General features: G+C 30.6%; 1 protein-coding gene across 1 annotated transcript in view; it reads left to right on the top strand.

The window, feature by feature from the left end:
* The first annotated feature begins 884 nt into the window (after nt 1-884).
* Nucleotides 885-25,612, top strand: part of LOC105193784 (ATP-binding cassette sub-family G member 1) — a 71,541-nt gene continuing 46,813 nt past the window's right edge. Inside the window, 2 exon segments of the mRNA XM_039458434.1 lie at nt 885-931; nt 4,151-4,241. Coding sequence (XP_039314368.1) covers nt 4,232-4,241 — 10 coding nt within the window. The 5' untranslated portion in view covers nt 885-931; nt 4,151-4,231.

Here is a 25,612-nt window from a genome sequence, read left to right as displayed (position 1 = left end):
CGTATTTACGTTACGATCACACAACACGTGTTCACTCGACGATATAAAGTAGTCGACTGAATGTTATTGGTTATGTCGTTATAAGAGTGTCGAACGATTGGTTAAAGCCATAAGTCAAAACGCGGTAATTCAAAATGAAAATATTGATTAATACGATTTACATCGATACAATTTATTAGAAAAATGTGGCAAATGCATGTTTATTATTACTTGTTAAAAATTGTAAGTGACTTTATCAAGATAATTATTTAGAATATTTATTATAAAAGAACTTTAAGGATATAATTCTTGACATCTCCTTGCAGCAACGGATAATTTGCCCTTTTCAGGGCAATCAAATATTTTATTTTGAGGAATATTTTCACAGTTTTCACAAATATTCAAAAATAAGAAATAAAAAAAGTATTTAGAAAAAATTGATTTTGATAAAATTATTTTTTGAATATTTAGAATGAAAAATATTTAATTATCTTGATAAAGTCACTATCATACAATTTTTAACAAATAATGATAAATATGCATTTGCAACATTTTTCTAATAAATTGTATTGATGTAAATTGGATTAACCAATATTTGCATTTTAAATTGCCGCGTTTTGACTTATGGCTTTAACCAATCGTTCGACACTCTTATAACAACATAACCAATAATATCCAGTCGACTGCTTGATATCGTCGAGTGAACACGTGTTGTGTGATCGTAACGTAAACACGTGTTTCTTCGAGTAATTTTAATCGAATAATTGTAGTGATTAGAATAGTAATTAATAAAGTTGATCGATCGGTTCGTCGCGTAGTTCCGCGTTTATCGATCAAATGCAGAGTAAATAGTAATGTGGTAAAATATGAAACAACTTCGAGGGATAGATCTGGATAAAGGACAAATTTAAATTGAACCGTCGCATTGTGGAAACAATAAGCTGATTGCCGTGTGCGTGAGTGAACGTGCTTAAACTTGTTTAAAGCCTCCTTCTTCCCCGTCTCTATCTCTCTCACTCTCTCTCTCTCTCTCTCTCTCTCTCTCTCTCTCTCTCTCTCTCCTTTCTTTCCTTTTTGTGCGTTTTAAAAGTGCTACTTTTAACTTGCAAGTGCACATTTAAGTAATCTAATTTGCATTAAATTTTATTATTTGCGGGCGTACATTTATTATAATAATGTAAACTTACTTAAAGATTTCACGATCATCCCGATATTTGACGGCCGGATGACAGATCGAAATTTGACAAGTTAAATGTAGCATAATTAAAGTGACGGAGAGAGAGAAAGAGAGAGAGAGAGAAAGTTTAAATAAGAATGTGATGTCCTTTTGTCAGTCATTTGAGCGCAGGAGGTGCTCCACGGAAACACCCGCGTGTAACAGTGAGTCGCGCCGCCCCTGTCTACCACTTGTACCTGACCCGTTATACGCTAACTAATTTTTATTGTAACTTGAAAACTAAGCTCCGGACAAATTTTTGCAAAAGAAAAAATCGTCTCAGAATTCGATTACGAATATGCCAGCTTCGGGACCAATAGGTTATTTTGAATCACCCTGTATACAGAGAAAAGTTATATTTAATTTGATAAAATTGTTTCTTTAAATTTGATCATTTTTAACTTAAAGTAAAAATGCCTTTAAGAAAAATAAAAATTTATTTGATTTAAAAAAATGACGCTTTTTTAAAAGTAAATAAATTATTTTTTGTTTAAATTATTTGTTTAATTTCAACAAATAATTTTTTAATTCAAAGAACATACTGATGGAAATGTAAGAAATAATTTATTTTTTCTGGTTTTAAAAATATATTTCTTTTATTGAAAAAAAATTTGCGCAGCACAACCAAACTATTACTTTAATTCTAATAAAAGAAACAACCAAAAGATTTTTTTCAAATCAAACAAACCTATCTTTAACTATATAGCAATGCACAAATTTCTTTGATTCGAATAAATATTTTTTGACTAGAAGAAACTTTTCTCTGGATCATAATTATAATATAAGAAAATATCTAAAAATAGCTATTTTTTGTAATTTCAATGACAAAGAAAAAATTATAACGTAATGGAGCAATCTGAACAATAGACTCGCATTCAGCATCCAAGAAACTATAGGAAACGACTACTTTTGTTCTGATGTTTTTTTGTACCAAAACCCTGTGTAATCGCTTCGTTTTTACATCTGCGTTTTATAAAGTCTTCGCCTTTGTTCTGAAGACGCGCATTTCATTCTTGGATCGTATAATAAAATCGAATAACAGTTATTGTATTTACGATCGAGATTAATCCATTAACGGTATTGCCCACCTGTCTGCCGCGTTGTCATAAAAATTTCTGTGGGTAGTTGTACTCAATATAAAGCACACAGGATTATTATTCAGATCTACTTTTCCTAACAAATTATATTGAGCCAAAAGTTAAGTTTGTCTTTTTTCATTCCTTTAAAGTGTACATACACTTACGCTAAGAAAAAAAAAGAATTAGAAAATGTATATAAAATCAAATAAAATGTTATTTAAACACACAAAAAAATGAATTCTTAATTCACGAATATTTTTATTCTTGAATGCTATTTGTTTTCATTTAAGTATGAAATGTTCTATTCAATTACAACTGTTCACTTTTATCAATAATAAATAGATTTGTGCAAAGTATATTTTATTCTTAAGATCGTATTTTTGTTTCTAATATCATATTGTTCTCACGACGAGCTCAATCACGTTATTTGAAAGCTATTTATTCTTGAATTAAAAATTACATACAAGTGTGCTCGACTTATACTCGGAGCTCACACTTATTTCGCGTTCACGGGCAACAGATGCAACAGTGTGCATGGCACCCGGTGGACCCTAGTATCAAACAAGATGATTCAATGATTATGAGATAAGTGAGAATAGTTTTGTAAGTGAAATATTATATTCACAGAGTATATCTCCAAAATGTGATTAATACTTTCAAAAATATGTAAGATGTTCAGCTCGTCATACCTAATCTATATTAATCATTTATAGACGGCCGAATTTGTCACAGTGATAAAGAAACGCCACTTGTCTGCACACACAAGCAGACATGCCGCGACGGATCTGCCGCAGCGGATCTGCTACTTGCAAGCACAAATTTATTATTGTCTATTCTTTGAATAGAGTAAATTTATTTTTAATTCAAAATATTTTTCTGCTTTGTTTTAAAAATAATTTATTCTCAAAGATTATTTATTCTTGGCGCTGTTCTAAGCATAAAATCTTCTTAGATTAAAGCGTTTATGCATTTCTTTAAGAATTTATTTTTTTGTGTGAAGCAATAAGATCCATACAACATTAAAATTTTTTAAAAATGTCTCAGAGATATTTTAATTAAAAAAAGAAGTATTTTATAACGGTTGCAAAATCTGTCTGCAACATTCTCATGTCGATTTTGTGCTGTTTTCTCTGTGTCGATAATACGCAGCTGACATCCATGATCGGGTAATCACGTACGCATCTTGACCTCCACCTTGCGATAAGATTGCTTCGACGGCGATAAGATTACTGCATTGCGTCTTTCATCAGGCTCTATTCTTGAAAACATGCAATAATTTTGTATTTTTTTTTGCATTATTATATACATATAATAGAATATAATAGAATAAAATAGACGCGCGTTACGCGCTGCAGAGCTTTTATCAACATTTTAATAACAAAAACTACTAAACTTGAATTTAACACAATTTGAAAATTCGTCCACTTTGCAGCGAAAGTCTCTAACGATAGAAAATACGATTGAAAATAATTTAAAAAATTATTCGAATTTAATATGGTGCTATATATCTTGAATAAATTTTGAGACAATTTTTCCTGTACGAAAATTTTGTCCGATGCTTACTTTTTGAATAATAAGACGATAAACTTAGCGAATTACGGGCTGTGTACACATGGTAGACAAAGGCGGCGCAACTCACCGTCTGACGCGGGCGCTTACCCATGTCGGACATATATATATAGTATATTCCAATAGTTTTTTTACTAATCTAACAGTATTTCTCCACAAGGAGAACATAAAATTATTATTTTATTATATCGTTTTATAAAAAGAAAGTACAAAGTTCCCGGACAACAACAATACAATACACAAAAATGTTGGATTTTTTCAATTTAAATAAAGGCCTCGCTAAAGGAAAATTTAATTCTTTACACAGGAAAGAACACACAAAAGAAATGGGCAGAGCTAGCTGAGCAGAGTTAAATAATATTCCAGGAGCAACAAAAACTGCTGAACAATGGCAAGTGGTATGTGTATATTGTATTGTATCAAAGAAATTAACATAGAATTATTTACATTAGTCACTCCTAAACAGATATGTATCTAAATTTAATTAAGATAAATGTATAACTTAAGTTGTACAGCAAAGTAATAAAAATTACTTCAAAATATTCAATTAATTTTTCAATTGCATTTCAAATAAGAAAAATACAATTGAAAAATCAATTGAATTCAATCAGATTGATAAATGAATGCACACACATACACATACATATGTATGTGACTAATTTTGAACGGTCAATTAATAGAAACAAATGGTTTTATTGCTCGTTTTGAAGTGATTTTTATTACTTCATTATACAACTTGAGTTATACATTTATCTTAATTAAATTTATTATACATATCTTTTTAGGAATAAAATTAAAATAAATAATTTTATATGGTTAGGCTTGGATAGATCTGAAAAGTCGCATTTCTACGAAAGCACGCGATTTAAGAAAGACCAAGGCAATGACAAGAAACAAATCCATAAAACAATGCGAATTATCTAAAATGGAACTGCAAGTTATTGGTATAGTTGGCGGGGAATACATTGAAGGGAATAACAACTGTATTGAAAATATTCCAAAAGAGGAGATGTGTGTGTGAATGTGTGTATGTGTGTGTGTGTGTGTGTGTGTGTGGGTGTGTATGTATATATATACACACACACACACACACACACACACACACACACGCGAATGCCCTGCCGACGTCTAGGTTACGAAGTTTGACTCAGGGTCTACGTGGAGATCCAGGTACTCGAGGAAAGAAAAGAAACGTTTTAATTAACGTTTAATTGAGTGGACATTTTAACGCATGAGAAACGTTTCTAAAAGTCGGTTATAAAACGTTTCGGAAAAACGTTTATAAAACGTTTTTGAAACGTATATGAGCTACTTGGGTACCTCTTCATACACCGAAGTCATTTGCAAGATTTAATGAAAATAAATAAAAATTACTAATCTCAAAAACGGTTGATCCAGGACAAAACTTTTATCAATCACAAAATGTTTCCTTCTTTTCCCAAAGGAGGAAGAAGAGGCTTCTTAACTTTAATCTAATGGTTTTTAAACAATCGAATGTAATCGCCATAAGAAATTGAAATGAGAACGCTCTATGTACACCTTTCTGTAAAACGACAAAACAGAAATTTTCTAAAGTAATTGTAAATTAGATTTGACAACACGATAACCGTCTAAATCCACTGAAACACCTTTGATACTGTCAAAATAATAAAAGGGGGAAACAAAATGAACTATGTCTGTGACGCAGGGGAAATCGTATATATTGTTACAGTATAATAAAAATCTTTATTCTAACTAGTTATTCATTACTCTCCGAATATGTTAGATCTATTCGTCATCGAGCTGAACTAGGCTCAACATTATTCTTTGCATGTTCTACACCTATAATTTTTAAATGGAATTATTAAGATACATTGTGACGATAGTATATATTCGTTAACATGTCGCATTGCTTATCATTTTTTCCGATGCAATTTTTTTCATGCAAGATTTAGAAGTCTAATTAGTCTGTTATTACTAATGTATTATAAATTATTTTAATCACGATTTATACTTACTTTTTACGCTTTTTTAGTTTTAATTTTCTACTTTTATGTCCATTTCTACAAACATGTTGATTAACTTTAATACTTTTTACATTTTTCTACAATTGAAAAAAAATAAAAAATAATTTAAGAAATAACAATTAATTTATACTGATAGAAATAGATATAAAAGTTAGAAGATGAAAAAAAAGTATGGAAGTATGGAAGTACAACATAAATAATCTATATTACAAGTATATAATGTAATTTATATAAACTATGTTTTACTTGTCATATATGTAAACTATTATGAATGAACCATTGAAGATTTAAATTTTAACAGAAATAGTAAAAATTATCTATTTTTTAATTTTTAATACTGTATATTTTTATTTTATCAATATACTAAAGTCAGATATATTAATAATTTTATAACTCAATTATGATTTTTTGTATTGTTATCTAATTTATAATAATTTACTTTGTACCCTAGTAGCAATTTGCCGCAAGATTGTTGTAAATCTTGCACCTTATTTTAATAAATTCTACAGCAGAACGTTGTGATCTGCTCAAGTCTTGCAAAAGATTCTGAACGTCACTTCTGCTGAAAGAATCTTATGTTAGTCTACTGACAGACTGTTTAGCAGATTATTTAGATAGATATTTAGTGCTCCTCTTAGGGGTTACAATCTTTTAAAAACATAACACAAACGTAACACTTAACCTAAACCTAAACTTAATCTGTACCTTAAATTTAACTTAAATCTAAACTCTACAACGCTCGCCGTACGCACACACACGCCTGGGACCTCCGCTTCTGCCGCAAGCCATCCGCTTTCATTGTCTCTTTTACTTTTCTCTATTATTTTATATTTCTCTATTTTAACATTTGCGAGGGTCTCTCTCTCTTTCTCTCTCGTTTAGAAAATATTATTTGTGCAAAACAGTGATTCAATCTGTCATCAACGATTGAAAATTAATAGGGAAAATTAAGCAAGGGAAAAATGGTAGGAGTAATTTTCATGGATCTTAAGAGAGCGTTTGAAACAATAGGTAGAGAAAGATTGTTTGAAAAAATGTATCAATATGGAATTAGAAGAGTGGCCTTAGAGTGGTTTAAATCATATTTAAATAATAGAAAACAGCAGGTGCGATTTCAATCATACTGATCTAAATTATTGATTACAGAATACGGAGTGACACAAGGTTCGGTACTGGAACTTTTGCTATTTATAATATAGTATATACAGAGTGATTATTAATGACTGTTTCCACTTTTTACCATAGGAGCACGCATTTATAATTTCTAATATAATAATATGTTAGAAATACGTATCCGTCGGTAAATCATGCTCCTAGTAAAACATGGAAACAGTCATTAATAATCACCCTGTATAAATGATATAATTGAAGTCTGTCCGAAAGGATGCAATATAAAAATGTATGCAGACGACATGCTTATACAGGGTGTCCCGCATAAGTGGCCACCTCCTTTTATCTAGTAAACTAAAAGATTGACCCAATAAATGTTATATCAAATTAAATGGCTTAAACTAAACTTTATTGTGAGTACAGTAGTTATTTAAAGAAATTATCTATGTTAAAGAACGAAGAGACATGCGTAACTTTTGCATGGTAAAGTGAATATTTCTATATGACAAAAGTTACAGCGTTTTTTCTAATGAGTACAATGATGTATGATATATCAAAATTATTCTACAAATTATACAAGTTATGTCGGTAAAGTTTTGCGGGCAACTAATACCATTTTATTTTCGCCCCTGCGCACAGTGGGCAAAAAGGCTAATTTTTTGGACAAAAATTGACCGACAGTGTAATTCTTAACCGATTTAAAAAAAAATTTTTTTAAATTACTCGTAATGAAATGCTCTATGACCTCGTTTACACCGAGCACTTGATACGCGTACTAACTAGTAATTTTCTATTAAATTGTCTTGATTTCGGCAATAAATTTAAAAAATAGTATATTAAGTTGGTACAATATGAATCAAGATAATTAAATATATGTATTATGTATACACGCATTGTCGACAGTAAGATAAATTAATAGAAAGTTACGAGTTAGTACGCGTATTAAGTGCTCGGTGTAAACTAGGCCTATAACATGGTGCTGCGCCTTTTTTCAAACAAAGTTTTAATTAAAAATGGCGGATCAAAAATGATCAAAAATGGTTTTTTATGAAAACCATTAACTTTGTTAAAGGTTTATGATATTTTACTTTAGTCCCGTATCAGTTTATCAATGAAATAATAAAACTAGTTTAAAACACGTATAATAATATAATGTATTAATATTGAACTAATTATACATTCAAGATAAGAGAAAGATGTTACAATCAGAATCTTTGGAAACTATTGACAACATTAAATAAGAATCAACATAATATTAATTAAAATGATATTCTTAATAGAATAAACTTATCTGTATTGTACGATTATCCATTAAACTATGTAAGGCCTTACATCTGCGCCTGCACACACAATTCACACACAACACCCATTAATGATCATTAATTAATGGCAGGATCAAGAAACAAAGTCAAGATATTTTTTAATGATCTTCAATCTTTTTAATTACTATCTTCAAATATATAAATTTGTTGTAACTATCGATTATTCAACAAACTTAAAATAAAATTTAATAGAAGGTATTAATTTATTTTATGTAATGAAGCAAATGTCCAGATAGAGAACACACTTATAAAGATATTAATTCACTATTAATTTTTTATTATTTATTATACGTAAAAAACAAGGATATAATTATTTTATGCCTTAATATTAAATTTTTCAAAATCCCTAAAATGCACACATGGATCTTCCTTTGTTAGATTCATGGAAAATGATCATACTTACATAATCATCGTAATCATCGCACATATTCGTAGTGATTCAATACATCACAATTAATAATAAGATGTATCGTTTGCAGTATTATAACATATGTATTAATATTTTTTACCAAATCTCTTATTCCAAACTAAGTGGTATTTACCTTTTCAAAAAAAAAAAAGATAAAAAAGGCGCCTATGTGTGTGCGCGCACCTAAAAATCTTTATTTTTTTAACCCAAATAATATGTATTAATTAATATTTTCTACAAAATCTCTTATTCCAATATAAGTGGTATTTACTTAAAATAAATATCTTGAAATTGTGTAATCTAATAAACATGATATACATCTAATAAACATGTGATATACGTTTATTCAAAAAAATGCGTGAAATCTTTTAAAGTGCGCCTATTATGAAGAGAATATACTTTTTTTACAAAATCCATGGTAGTATTTGTATTTTTTTGAAAAATATTCCTATTCTAACCCAACTGGTAGTATTTTTAATTTTTATACAAAACCTACGTGGTACTATCTCTTCTCTGTATTGTCATTGAAAAATCTTCCTATTGCAAAAATTCCAGTGATAGCGTCTTTAATTCTCATTGAAAAATTTTATTCCAACTCAAGTGGTATTTCAACATTTAATTTCAAAGAATTAAAGAGGAAACAATACAAAATGAAAAAATTTCAATCAAAATAATAACATTATGTCCAAACAAATTTTAACTGAATAATTTTAAATATACAAAAAGTTTATTTTTTTTTAAATTTCTAATTGAACTGATCAATACAATTTTTGATTGCAAAAGATAACATTGTATTAGATAATGTTATTGTGAATGCGCAGAATAACAAGATATTTAAATACAAATTCTACTACTGCACTATAAATACATGTTGGATAAGATTTAGAAAATTCTAAATTTCTCGTAGAAAAAGATAAAACAGAGAAGAAATTATAAGAACAGTAATGTATTCTCATATTGTCAGAAACACATTTCTGTTAGAAAAAAATCTGATAAATTTTCAATCAGAGTTGTTCAGCTAGTCAATAAGTAGCTTTCATTAATTTGATAATGATTATTTTGAATGCAATAATTTAGATTTAATTAACATTGATAGTAAACTCTGCAACTATCTCTATCATCATCTCTCAATTTATATTACTAAAATCAACAAATACATAAATACTACTGTGTCCAAAAAGTAAGGTGACATTGCATTTATTTCGAAAATTCTTTATTTATTCTTGCAAATCAATTTCGTCCCCTTCAAAGTAATCCCCCCCTGATATAATACACTTAATCCAACGGATTTTCCAATCTTCGAAACAGTTGTAATAATCGATTTCAGGAATGGCCTTTAGCTCCTTCTTCGCAGCGAAACGGTGTCCCCGGAGCGGCCGCTTGAGTTTGCTGAATAGCCAGAAGTCGCATGGAGCCAAATCAGGTGAATACGGTGGTTGTGGAACGATATTAGTCGAGTTTTTGGTTAAAAAATCACGAATCACCGTTTCGAGTCGATAGAAGAGATTCAAGCCGCTACGAAGAAGGAGCTAAAGGCCATTCCTGAAATCGATTATTACAACTGTTTCGAAGATTGGAAAATCCGTTGGAATAAGTATATTATATCAGGGGGGGATTACTTTGAAGGGGACGAAATTGATTTGCAAGAATAAATAAAGAATTTTCGAAATAAATGCAATGTCACCTTACTTTTTGGACACAGTAGTAGCCTTTTAATAATACTAAGTATATTATACAGTGTTATCTGCTGATTAAAACTAATATAATTATCTAATCTTATTTATAAGAACACAATTCTTGGATTAATTATCAGTTGATATTTGACGAGAGAGATTTGGTCTTGATTTTATCTTAAATTTCTCATAATACAATCTTACTGCTTTTTCAAGTTGTAAAGATAAAGAATTTAATTTTTGTCCGTAAATATTTCTTGCAATCATTTTCTTTTTTTTTTTTTAAACAAAAGCTATTTTAGCTTTGTAGATAGTCAATTCCGTTTAAGATCTGGATGATTTATCATAAAGTAAGCTCTTCAAGTTCTTTCAGCAATTCATCTTCCTTTTTAATCTTGTCTAATTGATTGATTTCTAACTATTTTTCTAATTTCAACTGCTCTTTCAATTTAGAAATTTGATCTAATTTCTGTGACACAAATCAAAATTATTAATGTAAATCTAATAATAATGTAAGATATAGAAAAAAGAAACATCACTATTTAGATGCTATACTTACGTTTGTTACTTTTTTTATTTTCTTATTTTTTTCAAGATTATCAGTTAATTTTATTTTGGTGCTTGTTGTTATATTTGTAACATGTTCAGTGACAGTAGGATTGTTAGACTCCAGTTCTTTTTTAGCTTTCTTTGCTTCCCGATTTTTCTTCATTTTCAATGCAGCTTTGAATGGATTTGTTGTAAACAAATTTAATAAAATTAAGAGATACTTTCATATACATAAAAATTATATATATATATATATATTTGTTTAAATTATATATCTAACCTTGCTTTGGAATTATGAATATTATGCGTACGAGCATCCACCGTATCGTTTTTATATAATTCACATGACATGTACTCTTCCATAACTTTCATGAAAAACAGATTGTTCAAAGTTGACAATTGTTATATTATATTTTTTTCAATATCTGCATCGTGTTCTTGTAATGATATTTTATTACGAGGTATGTTCGGAAAGTAAGGTTACAACAAATATTATAAATCGAAAAATGTGAATTTATTTATGAAACTTACATGGAATGTTACGTAGGTATATAACTATTTTTCAACACAGTCACCATTCAGTTCCTTACATTTAATGAGCCGCGGAATCAATTTTTTTATGCCCTTGTTGCACTCGTTTCCCGCCAACTTCCTCGACCATTCGTAGACCGCGTCTTTTACCTCCAAATCGGACGAAAATCGTTTTCCACTGAGGTGCTCCTTTAGACGAGTGAAAAGGAAGAAATCAGAAGATGCAAGGTCCGGACTATGGGATGGATGGTTTAAAACACCCCACTAAAAAGGTTTAGTTGGGATGTTTTAAATCATCCATCCCATAGTCCGGATCTTGCATCTTCTGATTTCTTCCTTTTCACTCGTCTAAAGGAGCATCTCAGGAAAATGATTTTCATCCGATTTGGAGGTAAAAGACGCGGTCTACGAATGGTCGAGGAAGTTGGCGGGAAACGAGTGCAACAAGGGCATAAAAAAACCCAGCAAACACCACGTTACATGTAATGTAAATGTTAGTTGTGATTTCCTACTCAACAATGTAATTGTTATATAACATACTCGTTATATAACAATTACATTGTTGAGTGGGAAATTACAACTAACATTTATGTTACATGTATCGTTGTGTTTGGTGGGAATTGATCCCGCGGCTCACTAAATGTAAGGAATTGAATGGTGGCTATGTTAAAAAATAGTTATATACCTACGTAACATGCCATGTAAGTTTCATAAATAAATTCACATTTTTCGATTTATAATATTTGTTGTAACCTTACCGAACATACCTCATATCTATTTGCAGCGCAATGTCTGTCTCCTCCACTGACTATTTAAATATTTCTGATCACAATTTATTTTGTAGCCAATGTTCAATGCAATCCTTATGTCTGCAATAAATTATAATAAAATATATAAATTCACAATAAAAAAGAATAAAACCAAGCTAGTCAGAGACTCTTACCAAGATTATTGTTAATGACTGACAAATAAAGATCAGGTTAAAGAACTTGTCACGACGGATATGATGATGATGACAAGATGACAAAAGTACTACACCACAAGTACACCACAAGTCGCATACGGCTGACTGATGTATGCCAGCGCCACTCGTGTCAAAAATATGAAAGGGAGAATTCCTGAGGGCGACGATGACGTTTCTTAAAGATTAAAGATGAATATTTAGATTTGCGTCGCGATATCTCCGCTCGTAGAGCACGGAGAAAAAAAATAAAAACACTTTTATTATACAAGTCGGGGTCAAGCTATCATTTGAGACTACTCAGAACTTGATCGATTCAGCCGTTACTGAGATCTGATAATTTCGCGTGCTTGAAACTCGCTGATTCGCGTAAAAGAGGGTCGGTCTGCGACTTTCATAATAAAAAAAGTTTTTCTACATAGGCGCGAGTCGCGACCGCGCCTCTAGATGACGAGACATTCAGTCCTGTGGTGAGCTTGAATTACGTATTTTATTTGCTTTAGCGGCAGATAAAAACTCTGAGATTATCATTTGATGTGAAAACGTCTCTTCTTTATAACGACTTAAAAGAAAATGTTTACATGTATCCTCCTGAAGGTTTTAATTATAAAAATAAAATATGCAAGTTATTTAAATCAATGTACGGTCTAAAATAAGCATGATTAAGTTGGAATAAGCGTTTTACAAATTTCTTAAAACAAAATAATTTAGAGCAATTAAAAACAAATCAATGTATTTTCAGACATGAGAAAAGCAATTTATTGTTAACCATTTATGTAGATGACGGCATAATAAAAGGTAAAAATAAAAAGGAAATAAATGAATTAATCATAAATTTAAAACGAGAATTTGAAGTAAAAGTAAACATAATTCCGAAAGTATTCTTAGGGATGAAAATCGAGAAAACAGAGACTGGGATAAAACTGTTAGTCAAGCAAATTTTGCGAAAACATTGTTAAAAAAGTTCGAGATGGAAAACGCAAAAATTCTAAGCACGCCAATAATAATTAAAGACAAAGATTGTGAAACAAGCGTGATAGACACAAAATTTTCATATAGAGAAGCTATGGGAAGTTTATTCTATTTGTTAAATAAGACGCGACCAGATATAGCACATTCTGTCAGTATAAAAAATAAACACGTAGAAAAACCGATAAATAAGAATGTCACAGCAGTAAAAAGAACTGTTAGATATATTAAGGACACCTTAAACAAAAGTATAGGATTTAATAACAAGAACCAGAATTATAAAACTACAGCCTATTGTGACTTTGATTTCGCGGGAGACGTGGAAATTAGAAAAAGTACCTCCAGGTATATTATATTTCTATATGGAGGACCTATCGTTTGGAGTTCAAAGAAACAGCCAACAATAACTTTTTCCAGCACAAAGACGGAATATATAACAATATCGGAATGTTGTAAGGAATTGATTTACGCAAATTCGTTATTAAAGGAAATTTTTGAAAAAGTAATGTCAACAACATTGAATATTGACAATCAAAGCACCGTAAGTCTAATAAAGAATAGAATTATTAACAAACGGTTCAAACACATTGACGTCCGCTAAAAATTTGTGCATGAAATGTTTAAAAACAAATCGATTAATATAGAATATTGCAAATGTACAATTAGCTGATATCTTAACAAAACCATTAGGTAGAATTAAATTTGATGAGTTAAATAAAGAGAAACAATTTAGTTAAATAAAAATAAATAAATAAAACCTAAATGCGCGTTTTTTGCAAAAATTAAACGGATGTGTTGGACAGAGATCTAATATTAGGGAAGAACACGTACAGCTAGCACTACATATGCCGACCGTGCCATGTCGCGTGTTCGACAAGGTCACAATTCCATAGCGCGACAGTGCCTAAATTTCAGTCAGTCATTCTCAAGCCATTGTGCAGTGCGTAGTATGTTATACTACATTATATTCTCATACATCAGTTTTCGTTTTTTATGTTTGTCGGACGATATTAAACACGAGCTTGATTTTGCTTATCAAAAACGTTATTCATTCAGAAAGCGATTACGCCATCATTATTGATATAGTACGTATGTGCACACACACACACACACACACACACACACACACACGCGCGCGCGCGCGTGTGAGAGAGCGAGAGCGAGAGAGAGAGAGAGGGAGACAACTTATGATAATTATTTTTATCTTCCTCTACTTTCTCTTCAATGTATAGATAAAAAAATCTTTATATCGGACGTAGGCCCGAAAAAAGTTCAGTATCTCATGCCAAAGTGAACGCGAAGCAAGAGAGACCGAGCCTCTTTTACGTGAGTACAAGATATACAGCAAAAAAGTTAGATTTTACACACACACACACACACAAACACACACACACGTGTGCGCGCGGGTGTGTGTGTACATACTGTAAATTGCTGTATTATTACTGTATTTTATACATATGTATATATTACTGTAAAGTATCAAGTAGTTAATACAATCGATGTTATACAGAATTTTGATCTGCACTGAAAACACAAATCTTTAAATGAAATTGCTCTGCCATGTCACATTATTGAGCTATTTTACCTCTAAATTACTCTAAAATGTGAAATAATTTTTGATATTGTAACATTAATTTTAATTGTAAACCATTATTCGATAAATAATTAAATAAGTATGTACAATACATATTGTTGTGCCTGCGTTGGTGTGTGAACACAGCACTAAATATATTATATTTGTTCAGGATTCGCTTTTGTTCAAAGAGTTGGAACTCGCGGGACAACAGCTCAAACGGATTGTCAATGAACACACTTTTTACCATAATATATAAAGATGGTTTATTCGTAACGCCTTTTGTACTTATTATTAGTTGCCCCGTTATATTGGGCCGCGGAGTGCGTTATCTTCTATATTCTATCGTATTACGTCACGGCTTGACGTATGCGTATCGTATTACGCGCGGCCGGCGCGCGGCGGCTGTGACCGTGATGTTACTCTTACGATTATTCAAGTTATTCTCCGTAGTTTCCCAATTCAGAGAACTTTTTGTCCTCTAATATGGCTGATGCTGAATTGCAGGTCGACTGCAAGCTAAAGGTCGGCAGCGGTTCGGCTTTCGAAGAAAGACTATCTGCGTCTTCCGTCGTTGTCGCGTTTTCTGTGTCTTTCGAAAGACAATTCGCACCTTCCGTTGCTCTCGTGTTTCGGTCAATTCCAAAGCGCGAGTATTCGCTTTAATATGCATAAAATTAATATGCATAGCAACAAACTCGCTTTTTGTTGCTATGCACTGATGTTAGCTTAGGCTACAACAATATGTATTTATATATGTATATGTCAATTTAGTAAACATCGTTATGCATAAATATGTATGTATTCAATTATTTAAATAATGATTTACAATTAGAACTATAATACTGTTTATTGATTTAAAATATATCATAGAAATAGCATTACTTCAATTTCATTGAAACTAAGTTTAATGTTATTTATTCTTACTAAAACTCAATTATTTGTTGTTCTAAAAATAGAGCTGTAATTATTTAATAAATACATTAAGCCATTAAATAAATCCGTAGTCAGACCAGTAAAGTTAGTCAAAAAATAATTGTAAATAGGACAAGATTATGATAACACATTACGCATAAAACACTTTTCAAAAATCAATTTTGCAACAAACAAATGATTAAAAAGTGACTATATTATTTTTTTTGCAATAAAATATAAATAATTTAAAAAAAGTCATATATGTTTCTTTAGTAATTTTCTATTAAAATCGATTGGCACAATCAATTTTTCTCTTTAACTCAATTTTTAATAATTTGTTTATAACAATTAGTTGCAAAATTACTTTATGCAACATGTTTTTTATGTCAATAATGTTTTTTTACATTCCGGTTCTATTTTTAATTATTATTTTTTGGCTGTCTTCGCTGATCTGGTTATGGGCAGAAACAGGTTTTAATTATTTATACAGTTTATTATTTTTTTTTGCATAAAATATACAATAAATAATTTAAAAGATAGTCAAATTAATATCCAAACTGCCTAAAACGTTTGTGTATCAATTAGAACACAACTTGTCCTAACGTCCAAACGCAATATGATAATTAGTTTGATATTAAAAATTTTAGTACAAAATTATTTGGTGCCGTTTTTTATCTTTTCAAAAAACGGTAAAAAAAGGCGCCAAGTGCGTGCGTGCATATATCTCTCCTTCAATCTTTATTTTTTTCTACAAAACTCAAGTGTATCATCTTTGTTTCTTTATTGAAAAATTTTCCTATTTTAACCCATGTGGTACTCCTTTTAATTTCTATACAAAATATAAGTGGTACTATCTCTGCATTATCATTGAAAAATCTTCCTATTCATACCCGAGTGATATTTATTAAAAAATAAACGTATTACCATATCAATAAAGATGGTCAAAAAACAACAATTGGAAATAATACCGAAGCATTATTGACGTAAAAAGTACATAGCAAAAATCAATTTTGCAACTAATTGCGATAAATAAACTATTAAAGGTTGACTGTAAAGGAAAACTAATTGTGCCAATCAATTCTATGGAAAAAATTACTAATGAAATATATACGACTCTTTCTAAATCATTCAGGTTTTATACACAAAAATATTGTAGGATAAGAAAGAGAATTAATAAACGTTATTTTTTAAATTAAAAAATCAGGATTTAATATTTCAAAAATTCATTTATTAGATTTCAATAAATATGAGTAATATTTTATTATTAAGACATGTTCTGTCACGATCGTGCAGGATCAAGATGATGCGTTGTGTAAGCGAGGGGACCGTAAATTCAATTCCTTATTTAAAAAGAATGCGTTCACAGTCACATACAAGCAAATGGTTTACTAAAGTTGAGGAAAATTTTTTTTATTAAATTTTTTTCTCAGTGTATGTATGCCCGATAGCGCTCGAGAGATCAGATTAGAAAAACTCAGAGAAGTCAATGTAAATTAAAAATTAGTAAAAGTGAAGTGAACATTTCAATTCTGACCCTTCAAAACCCTTTATTCCTTTACCATTCTTAACAATCCGACAATATTTTAATAGAAGATAAAAGAACTTGTACATTTAAAAAATGCCTTTTAAAAGTAAAAAAATATATTTCCTGAAAATAAAAAATTGTTTTTTTTATCTGATATGTTACCTTTATTTAAGTTTACGTTCTCTCAAAAGTAATAAATTGTTCTTAAAAAATACTTATTTCTTCTAAATAAACTATTTATTAATTTTATAACTTTAAAAAACTAAATTTAAACAAATATTTAGTAAAACGTTATTTTTAAAATTAAAAAATCTGGATTTAATATTTTAAAAATTCATTTATTAGATTTCAACAAATATTTTATCGTAATTTAGTAAATCTGGCTTAAATTTAAATAAATTTTTCAACAAAAAATAATTTTTTTATTTTAATGAAACGGTTTACTATAATTAAGTAAAAAATTTTATAATTAAAAAATTAACAATAAATGCAAAGTTCGAGGCTCCTATAAATAACAATTCAAATAAGGCGAAACAATAATTATCTTTTAAACTTTATATTTTCCATGATTCATTTTAGATTAAAGTAACTTTTTTTATAAAAATGTCACCAACGGAGCGAATAAGGATGCAACAAGGTACTTCACGATTCCTCACATCAATTCGGTATCTGAGAAATTTTTGTTGTTCCCTAAGTATGACTGTAATGCAGCCTTTACAATCCCATATAAATTTAACAAGTTTATAACTACGGGAAATGATCATATTAATCGATTATTTTGTAACAATGTAGTTTATAAAATCAATTGTAGAAATTTCTACGTTCTCCCAATCAAAATCTTGATTATTCGCAATACAGAGTTTTGAAATAACCGAAGAAGAGCTAACTGTTAATAACTATGCTGTTATGCGCTCATGTAGAAATTGCTACTCTTCTTATGTGACACAAACAAAACGTCAATTAAAAACAAAAGTCTCTGAACACAAAGCAGAGACTTTTCAAAAAAACTAGCTCTCCTTCGGTTATTTCGAAACACCGTATTGCAAATAATCAAGATTTTGATTGGGAGAACGTAGAAATTTTAGATAAAGAACCATTTTTTGTAAAAAAATAAGTATCTGAGATGTTACATATCAAAAAACAACAAAAAAGACTCAACAAAGTGATACCGAACTTCTTCCTGACGCGTACCTTCCAATTCTCGAAGGTATTTCCCTTCCTTAACGTCTTATCTTTTCCTTCTTTCCACTCCTATTCTTCTATTCTGATATTTCTCTTTCGTTCGTTCCTTATTTGTGTTTGGACATCTATACTGGTATTGTCTAAGATATAGTTTTCGGAACTCACAGATATAATCCATATTAATATTTTTACAATTTCTTTTTACTATTTATTTTCTACAATTTTACTATTTTGACTTGTACAGAGTTCATTTTATTATATTTATTACTTTTTATCCTTAGTTATTATTTTTACTTCTTTGACTTTTTATGTTATTTATTTTTTTTTACATTTTTTACTATTTTGACTTATACAGCTTTCAATTTATTATTTCTATTACTTTTTTCTCGTTTATTAGTTTACTTTAACTTTTAATAGATACTGTCAGTTTAATTTTTTTGGTAATTGTTTCATTAAGTTTTTACATATTGTTTTTATGTTGCATTTTGTGCTATTTTACCAGATTCACGTTCCAAAAATGATATCTTTACACGATCCTCACGATCATCTCTTAAATTGAGGCAATTCCGACATATCTTGTTGCTATGTTTTTGTAAGCTGATGTCGCAGTTTCATATTTGGTAAGATTTTAATTTGTCAGTTAATTCGATTCGTCAAATTTGTGATGAGATTTGTAATTTTAAATGTTGTTATAGATTCTAAGTTTTGTACTGAAGAAGACCGTTGATTAAAAGTCAAAACGTTTACTTATTTAATTTGGTACTTGTTTTTGTTTTTGGCGCACAACACTCAGCACGGCTTTTAAGCTCACATTGCCTTATTTGAATAGTTAAAAAGTTGTTTTCTTTAATTAAGTAAACTTAAATTTAATAAATACCGAGGGGGAATTCACAACCCAAAATTTTGTACACCAATGCCGATTTTTGGCATTACTGTAAAATACTGCCGACATTTTTGTACACTGCCGACAATGCTTATTGTTAGTCAATGCCTACAATGCCGTCAATCCTATATTAAAATTAAGGCAATGCCATGCAATTATGAACACTACCGCGTGCCCATTATCATACGCCAATGCCTGCACAAGAATTCTAAAGCTTTCCCGAAGTATTCAAAAATTTTTGTGCTCAACCCCATGATCGAAAAACCGACTCTGAAGTGAGCTCACCACTCCCCAACCACTGACGACAATGCCGTCAATATTATAGGTCACTGCTTACTTTTTTCGGCAGTCCACTGCCGAAATTTTGTACACCAATGCCGGCTGTGAATTTCCCCTCGATAAATACATTTATTAAAAATAAAAAAAATTTTTCTCAGTGTACTAGAGTTAAACATAAATTTCTATATGAGCGCATAACTATGCTGATTTTTACCCATTATGTAAAAATCAACATAGTTTTATTCGTTGATGCAACGCGAGAACATGAATCCATAGTCCACTGTAAAGATTTTCTATTTCGACATTAGAAATATAAAAATATAAAGAGCCACAGCAAAAATCAATTTTATAAATAATTGTTGTACATAAATTTTTAAAAATTTATTAGACAAAAACTACTTATAAATTGATTTTATAGGAAAAATTAATGAAAGACAATTAACTTATTTTAATCATGTTGCAAAAAGGATGTTTACGCTGTTACATCAAACGCCTAAAAAATTCCTTTTTTTCCGCACCATTCGTTAAAATAAATTTTAATTTTTTTAAAAATAGAGTTAAGATAAATTATAACAAGAAATTAAAGTCTAAAAACAAATTTAACATAATCAATTTTCTAAATCAAAATTTATATATTCGAAACTGTTGCGCTTACTCATGGCCAACAATTTTTTGTAACACTTCTCACTACGATTAAAAATAAAAATAATAATTTGATAAATTTGAGATCGCATGATAATTGCGTGTACTGGTCGCTATCGAGTCATACACGTCAAACTGAAATCATTTATAAAATATAAATTATATTAATTCAAATATTTATCATACGCGGAATCTAGGGAATTCGTCTCGCGATACTCGCACGTACCTTCCCCGAGCCTCGCAACATTCGCGCGCCTGTTCCTTTAATATTTCAGGCGCAAAGAAAAATAATTTTCACATGGTAGCAACATTAAAATTATAAGTTTCGACTTAGAAACATGTTGTTTGCACACCGCTATCACACCGTGCTCGCCGTATCTAAATATCTTAAAAATAGTAGCTGTTAAAAATCAGAAAATTTCAAGATAAATAAAATTAAAACATACTAAAATAATAATGAGAGAGCGAATCTTAGACCAAAGATCTTTGGTATTTTATATCGCGGGAGTGGAGTCAGAGATAAAAAAAGTAAATGTAGAAATCGAGTTGAAGTGCAATTGCCAGTTTCAATGTAAAAATAATCTAAACACTCTAACAAGATAAGATACGCGTCTGAATCATTAAACGGTTACTAGGCAAAATAGCCTCCTCTTTCTCGCGCGTCTTATGTATCCTCGGTCTATCCGTGCGATTCATGTCCAACGTAAAATTTGTTTATTATTTTCTGTACCTTAAGTTTCGCTGTGTGACGTATGTACACGTTTATTTTTTTAACTCTAAATGTTTCTTTGTTTTTCTCTCTGTGACTGTTACTTTTTTATTTTGACCGTTGGGTGTGTGGCGAAGAACAGCCACAGATCCATAGCGGGCACGCGATACCACCGCACTATCAACGTAGAATAATGATAACTCAAAAATTAGAACCAGTAAAGATATTTAAAGATTTCGTCTCGCAGCACTCGCGCGCACCTACTCCATCTCGAAACTCGCGCGCGGCGATTCCATCTATTTGTCCAAAAGAAATTAAAATAGTTTTCACACGGAAGCAACAATAAAATTATGAGTTTCGACCTAAAAACTTATGGTATATGCACTCCGTTATCACACTATGCTCGCCGAATCAATATAATGTTATGCCCCGAACTGAGTCGCCCTTGCAAGGCGAGATCAAGCTGCAGGATGAATGAAGCCGCGTAGCGTTCTCCGGGACAATTTTGTTAGTAAACTAGCTGTCAACTGGATTTGGTGACAAGCCGTTCTGTTGAATGGATGTGCTTATTGTAACGTGGCTTTTAATAAAAGTGATTCTATATTTATTAAAAAAGCTTTGCTTAATTCGGGCGTGAGTGCACGGATGTGAAGACGAGTGTTACGCGGCAGCTCGATTGCTGCTCTAAACTGCGCCGATCGTAACAATAATATTAAAATTAGAGTCATTAAAAATCCTTGAAGATTTTAAAATGAACTAATTTTTCGACTTATAGAATTACTGTTAAATTAAAAACATTTTCGTCAGAAACATTCGGAATACGCATACCACAATCGCATTATGCACGTAGAATTAAGACAGCTCAAAAATTGAAGCCGCTAAAAATATTTAAAGATTCCGAGCAAATAAAAATAGTTTTTACAAGGAAACAATATTAAAACTCTAAATTTTTTGCAATGTAACGATTTTGCATGCAAAATGCTATAATGCCACATACACAAAATTAAAATCTCTTAAAAATTGTGATTTATACTAATTTATACTTCCGCGCGGTCGCGGTAAGGTGCGGTGGCCTTATCCATTATGAAAAACTGACAGAAATCGGAAAACTCTTCCTTCGGTACACATCATCTACAAACTGTCAATATAAATATCGGGTAAAATCAGAGCGAAATTCATTCCTTCAGAATCATTCAAGCTGATCAAACTAATAATCGGTCATCATTCAAGCTAATAAGGCGCCCACCATAAGCAACTCACCAACTTGCAGATTATTAGTGAGATCACGGACGGGCTAAATCTTGTTAGTTTGTTAGTTACAATCATGGAGTCAATCACCACCAAAAAAAACCTTTCTAAAATAATTTCTCTAAAAATTATTTTCTCATAATTTAATTTCTTCAAATTTATTTTTCTAAAAATTGATCTCTTGTAAATTATTTTCTTTGAGTTTAAATTATTCATATTCTAAAAGTTTATTTTTCTCAAAAATTTCAAGTATTAAAATTTACTATCAATTTCTTTGAAATCTCCTTCCTCTAAAATTCTCTTCTAGACCACTCAAAAGAGAAGCGCAGACTGGAAATTTAACAAAAACTCTCTGAGCATTCACAATCATCATATAGCCTTCCCCTCGAACTCATCAAAATCCTATTCAGTAATTAAAAATTATTTCTTTTCTTTTCTCTCAGTAAAATTAAGAAAAGGTTTCGAAGGAATTTCACAAGAAAGACGCATACAAGAATCTAAGATAAAATTCAGAAATTTAATAAAGAAACCTCTAGTCTTCTCTTCTCAACTCAGTTAAAATCAAAAGTCAAGCTTTATTTTCGTAGCAAAACTTTCTAAAAATATTTCATATAAAAATGAATCCTGCAAAAGACTATGAACAGAGGGAGAACCATCTCCGGCACCGACAGCAAAAGCAAAATTGCGTATTATAAGCAACATGATTGTAACTTATAATATTAAGAAATACCCAGCGGGAAACTATATAAATCATTTGCATTAGTACGAACACACTCATTTATATAAATTCACAAGCGCACGCGCATTTATTTACAATTAAATCCACACAAACGTACACATTAAATATATCTTCTTTCATATAATCTGATAAATACACCTAAAATACATACAGCAAATACAAATACTTTCTTTCAAATCTTCAATCCTACGCACGCTCAAAATACACCAGCCAAAAGCATTCAAAAATATATACTCAATCGTCCAGCACCTCAATAAAATATTTTCAAATCTTTAATCTCTAATAATAGTTGTAATAGTAACGGGCACGCCACCCCTTCTTGTTAACAACTGGTAACAACGGCCATACATACGCAAAAAAATAAAGAAATTACGTCATGGCCACAAAGTGTCGAAAAGCAATGCAAAAAAATTACCCATTATACTATTACGTATTTTCTTGGCTCGCCCGAGAGCGGAGACAAAATACGCGATCAAACAGTGAAAGAAAAGTTATACGAAACGCGCACACGGGCGGGATCTGTACCGACACGAATTTTCGCTAAATTACGATAATTTGGGCGCCAGACGCAATTACCCATCGCGTCACCGGATCTGAAATCAACGTACACAATAAATGGAATAATTGATAACGGAATACGTGATAGCGGACAAAAACTACGCCACTTACAGCAGTGTTGCTAGATGGGTCGCTTTTTCGCGTATGCGCAACGGTCGAGGCAGTTCATACAGTGCCGTGTAGTGATACACATAGACGGAAAATGTTAGCGGGCTGCTGAAGTTGCTGCTGCAAAGGTTAGAGATAAGTTACGTTTTAAAACATTCTTTTCAAGGAAAATTTTACTCGAAATAATATAGTATATGTTACGTGTACTGTACATTTCGAGTAAAATTTTCCTCTGAAGGAATGTTTTGAAAATAACCTTAATGGTATGTACACTGCATGAGATGCACAAGTTGTATAAGTTATGCATGATTTTTTAAAAGTAAAAATAAATTAAAGGAAGCTTGCAAAATTTATTACTTAAGCAGCATGATTTTATTTTTTACATGAATGAGGAGCTGATTTTGCATGGATAATTAATTTTTTTAATAATTTATTATTACTATATTATTTTTTTATGTTTGCGTATATTTTATTACACACACACACACACACACACACACACACACACACACACACACACACACACACACACACACACACACACATGCACACACGCACGCACGCGCACACGCGCACACGCACACACGCACACACGCACACACGCACACACGCACACACACACACACATAATTTATTTTTATTTATAAAATTCGGATTCACAAGAAGTCGTTAAAAAGTAGGGAATTTCAACATGCATGGTTAGACAAAAAAGATTTTGAAGGATGGTTGGCTCCTCATCCAATTGAAAATAAAGCTTTTTGCATTTTGTGTAATACGGGGACTTGTTTGAGTGTGGTTGCGTGAGACGGCGAGTGAGTGTATTTAGAATAGTAATTAGAATAAGTAAAGAAGCATTTCGTGTAATACGACCATCAGATGTGCTAAAACAGATTTAATACGCCATTCACAGAGGGCTAAACATATAATAAAAGTAAAATGTCAAAGGCTCAATAACAGTGACAGTAGTAATAGTAATTTAAAACATGTCATACCGTTTCGCACTCTCGCACCGTCCTCGAGTTATGTCCAACAACGGTATTTTTCCCTCTCAAAAAAAAAGTAATTTAAAACGTAAAGATCAAATCAAATGCGTAGAAATATAATTATCAGCGTTTTACGCTAAACATAATATTGCTTTTTATACCGCGGACCATTTAATACCTTTGCTAAAAAAATATTTTTATAGATTCAAAAATTGCTCAAGATCTTTCACTGGCTCGATCTAAATGTACCAAAATTGTTAAAAAAATCATAGCTAAACGGGAAATAAAAAAATTAATTAGAATTTTAAAAGATAATAAATTTTCAGTTTTAATTGATGAAAGTACAGATATCACAGATATCACAGATACCAAAGTTATGTGTGTTTTTTCACGATGTTTCTCTTTTAGATAAGAAAGTCAAAACACAATTATTAGACTTATTACTTTTAGATGCCACAAATTGTTCTGCAAAAAAATTTTCAAAATTTTCCAAAAAATATTAGAAAATAAAGATATACTTATTACAAATGTTATTGGAATGCAAGCAACAACGCATCCGTTATGATTGAACCTCACAATTCTTTTTTATCACATTTAAAATCACAAGAACCTGATTTAGTTTTATGAAAATGCATCTGCCATTCTTTCGCGATTATTGCTAGCAAAGTTTGTGAACAATTACCAGAATTATATGAAAATTAAATTAAAATCATTATCTACTTATATTTCGGATAGTGCAAAAAGATCTGCAATTTTATGTGAATTTCAAGACTTTTTTGAAGTGGAAAAAAATAAGATTTTAAAATTATCAGACACAAGATGGTTAGTTTTGCATAAATGTGTCATTCGACTTCTTTATAATCGGCAAGTCCTAAAAAGTTATTCTATTTTAGCT

The sequence above is a fragment of the Solenopsis invicta genome, chromosome 16 (genome assembly GCF_016802725.1).
Source record: "Solenopsis invicta isolate M01_SB chromosome 16, UNIL_Sinv_3.0, whole genome shotgun sequence".
Classification (NCBI taxonomy): Eukaryota; Metazoa; Arthropoda; class Insecta; order Hymenoptera; family Formicidae; genus Solenopsis; species Solenopsis invicta.
Note: the sequence above shows the minus strand (reverse complement) of the source record. Positions and strands in the feature narration are given on the sequence as shown.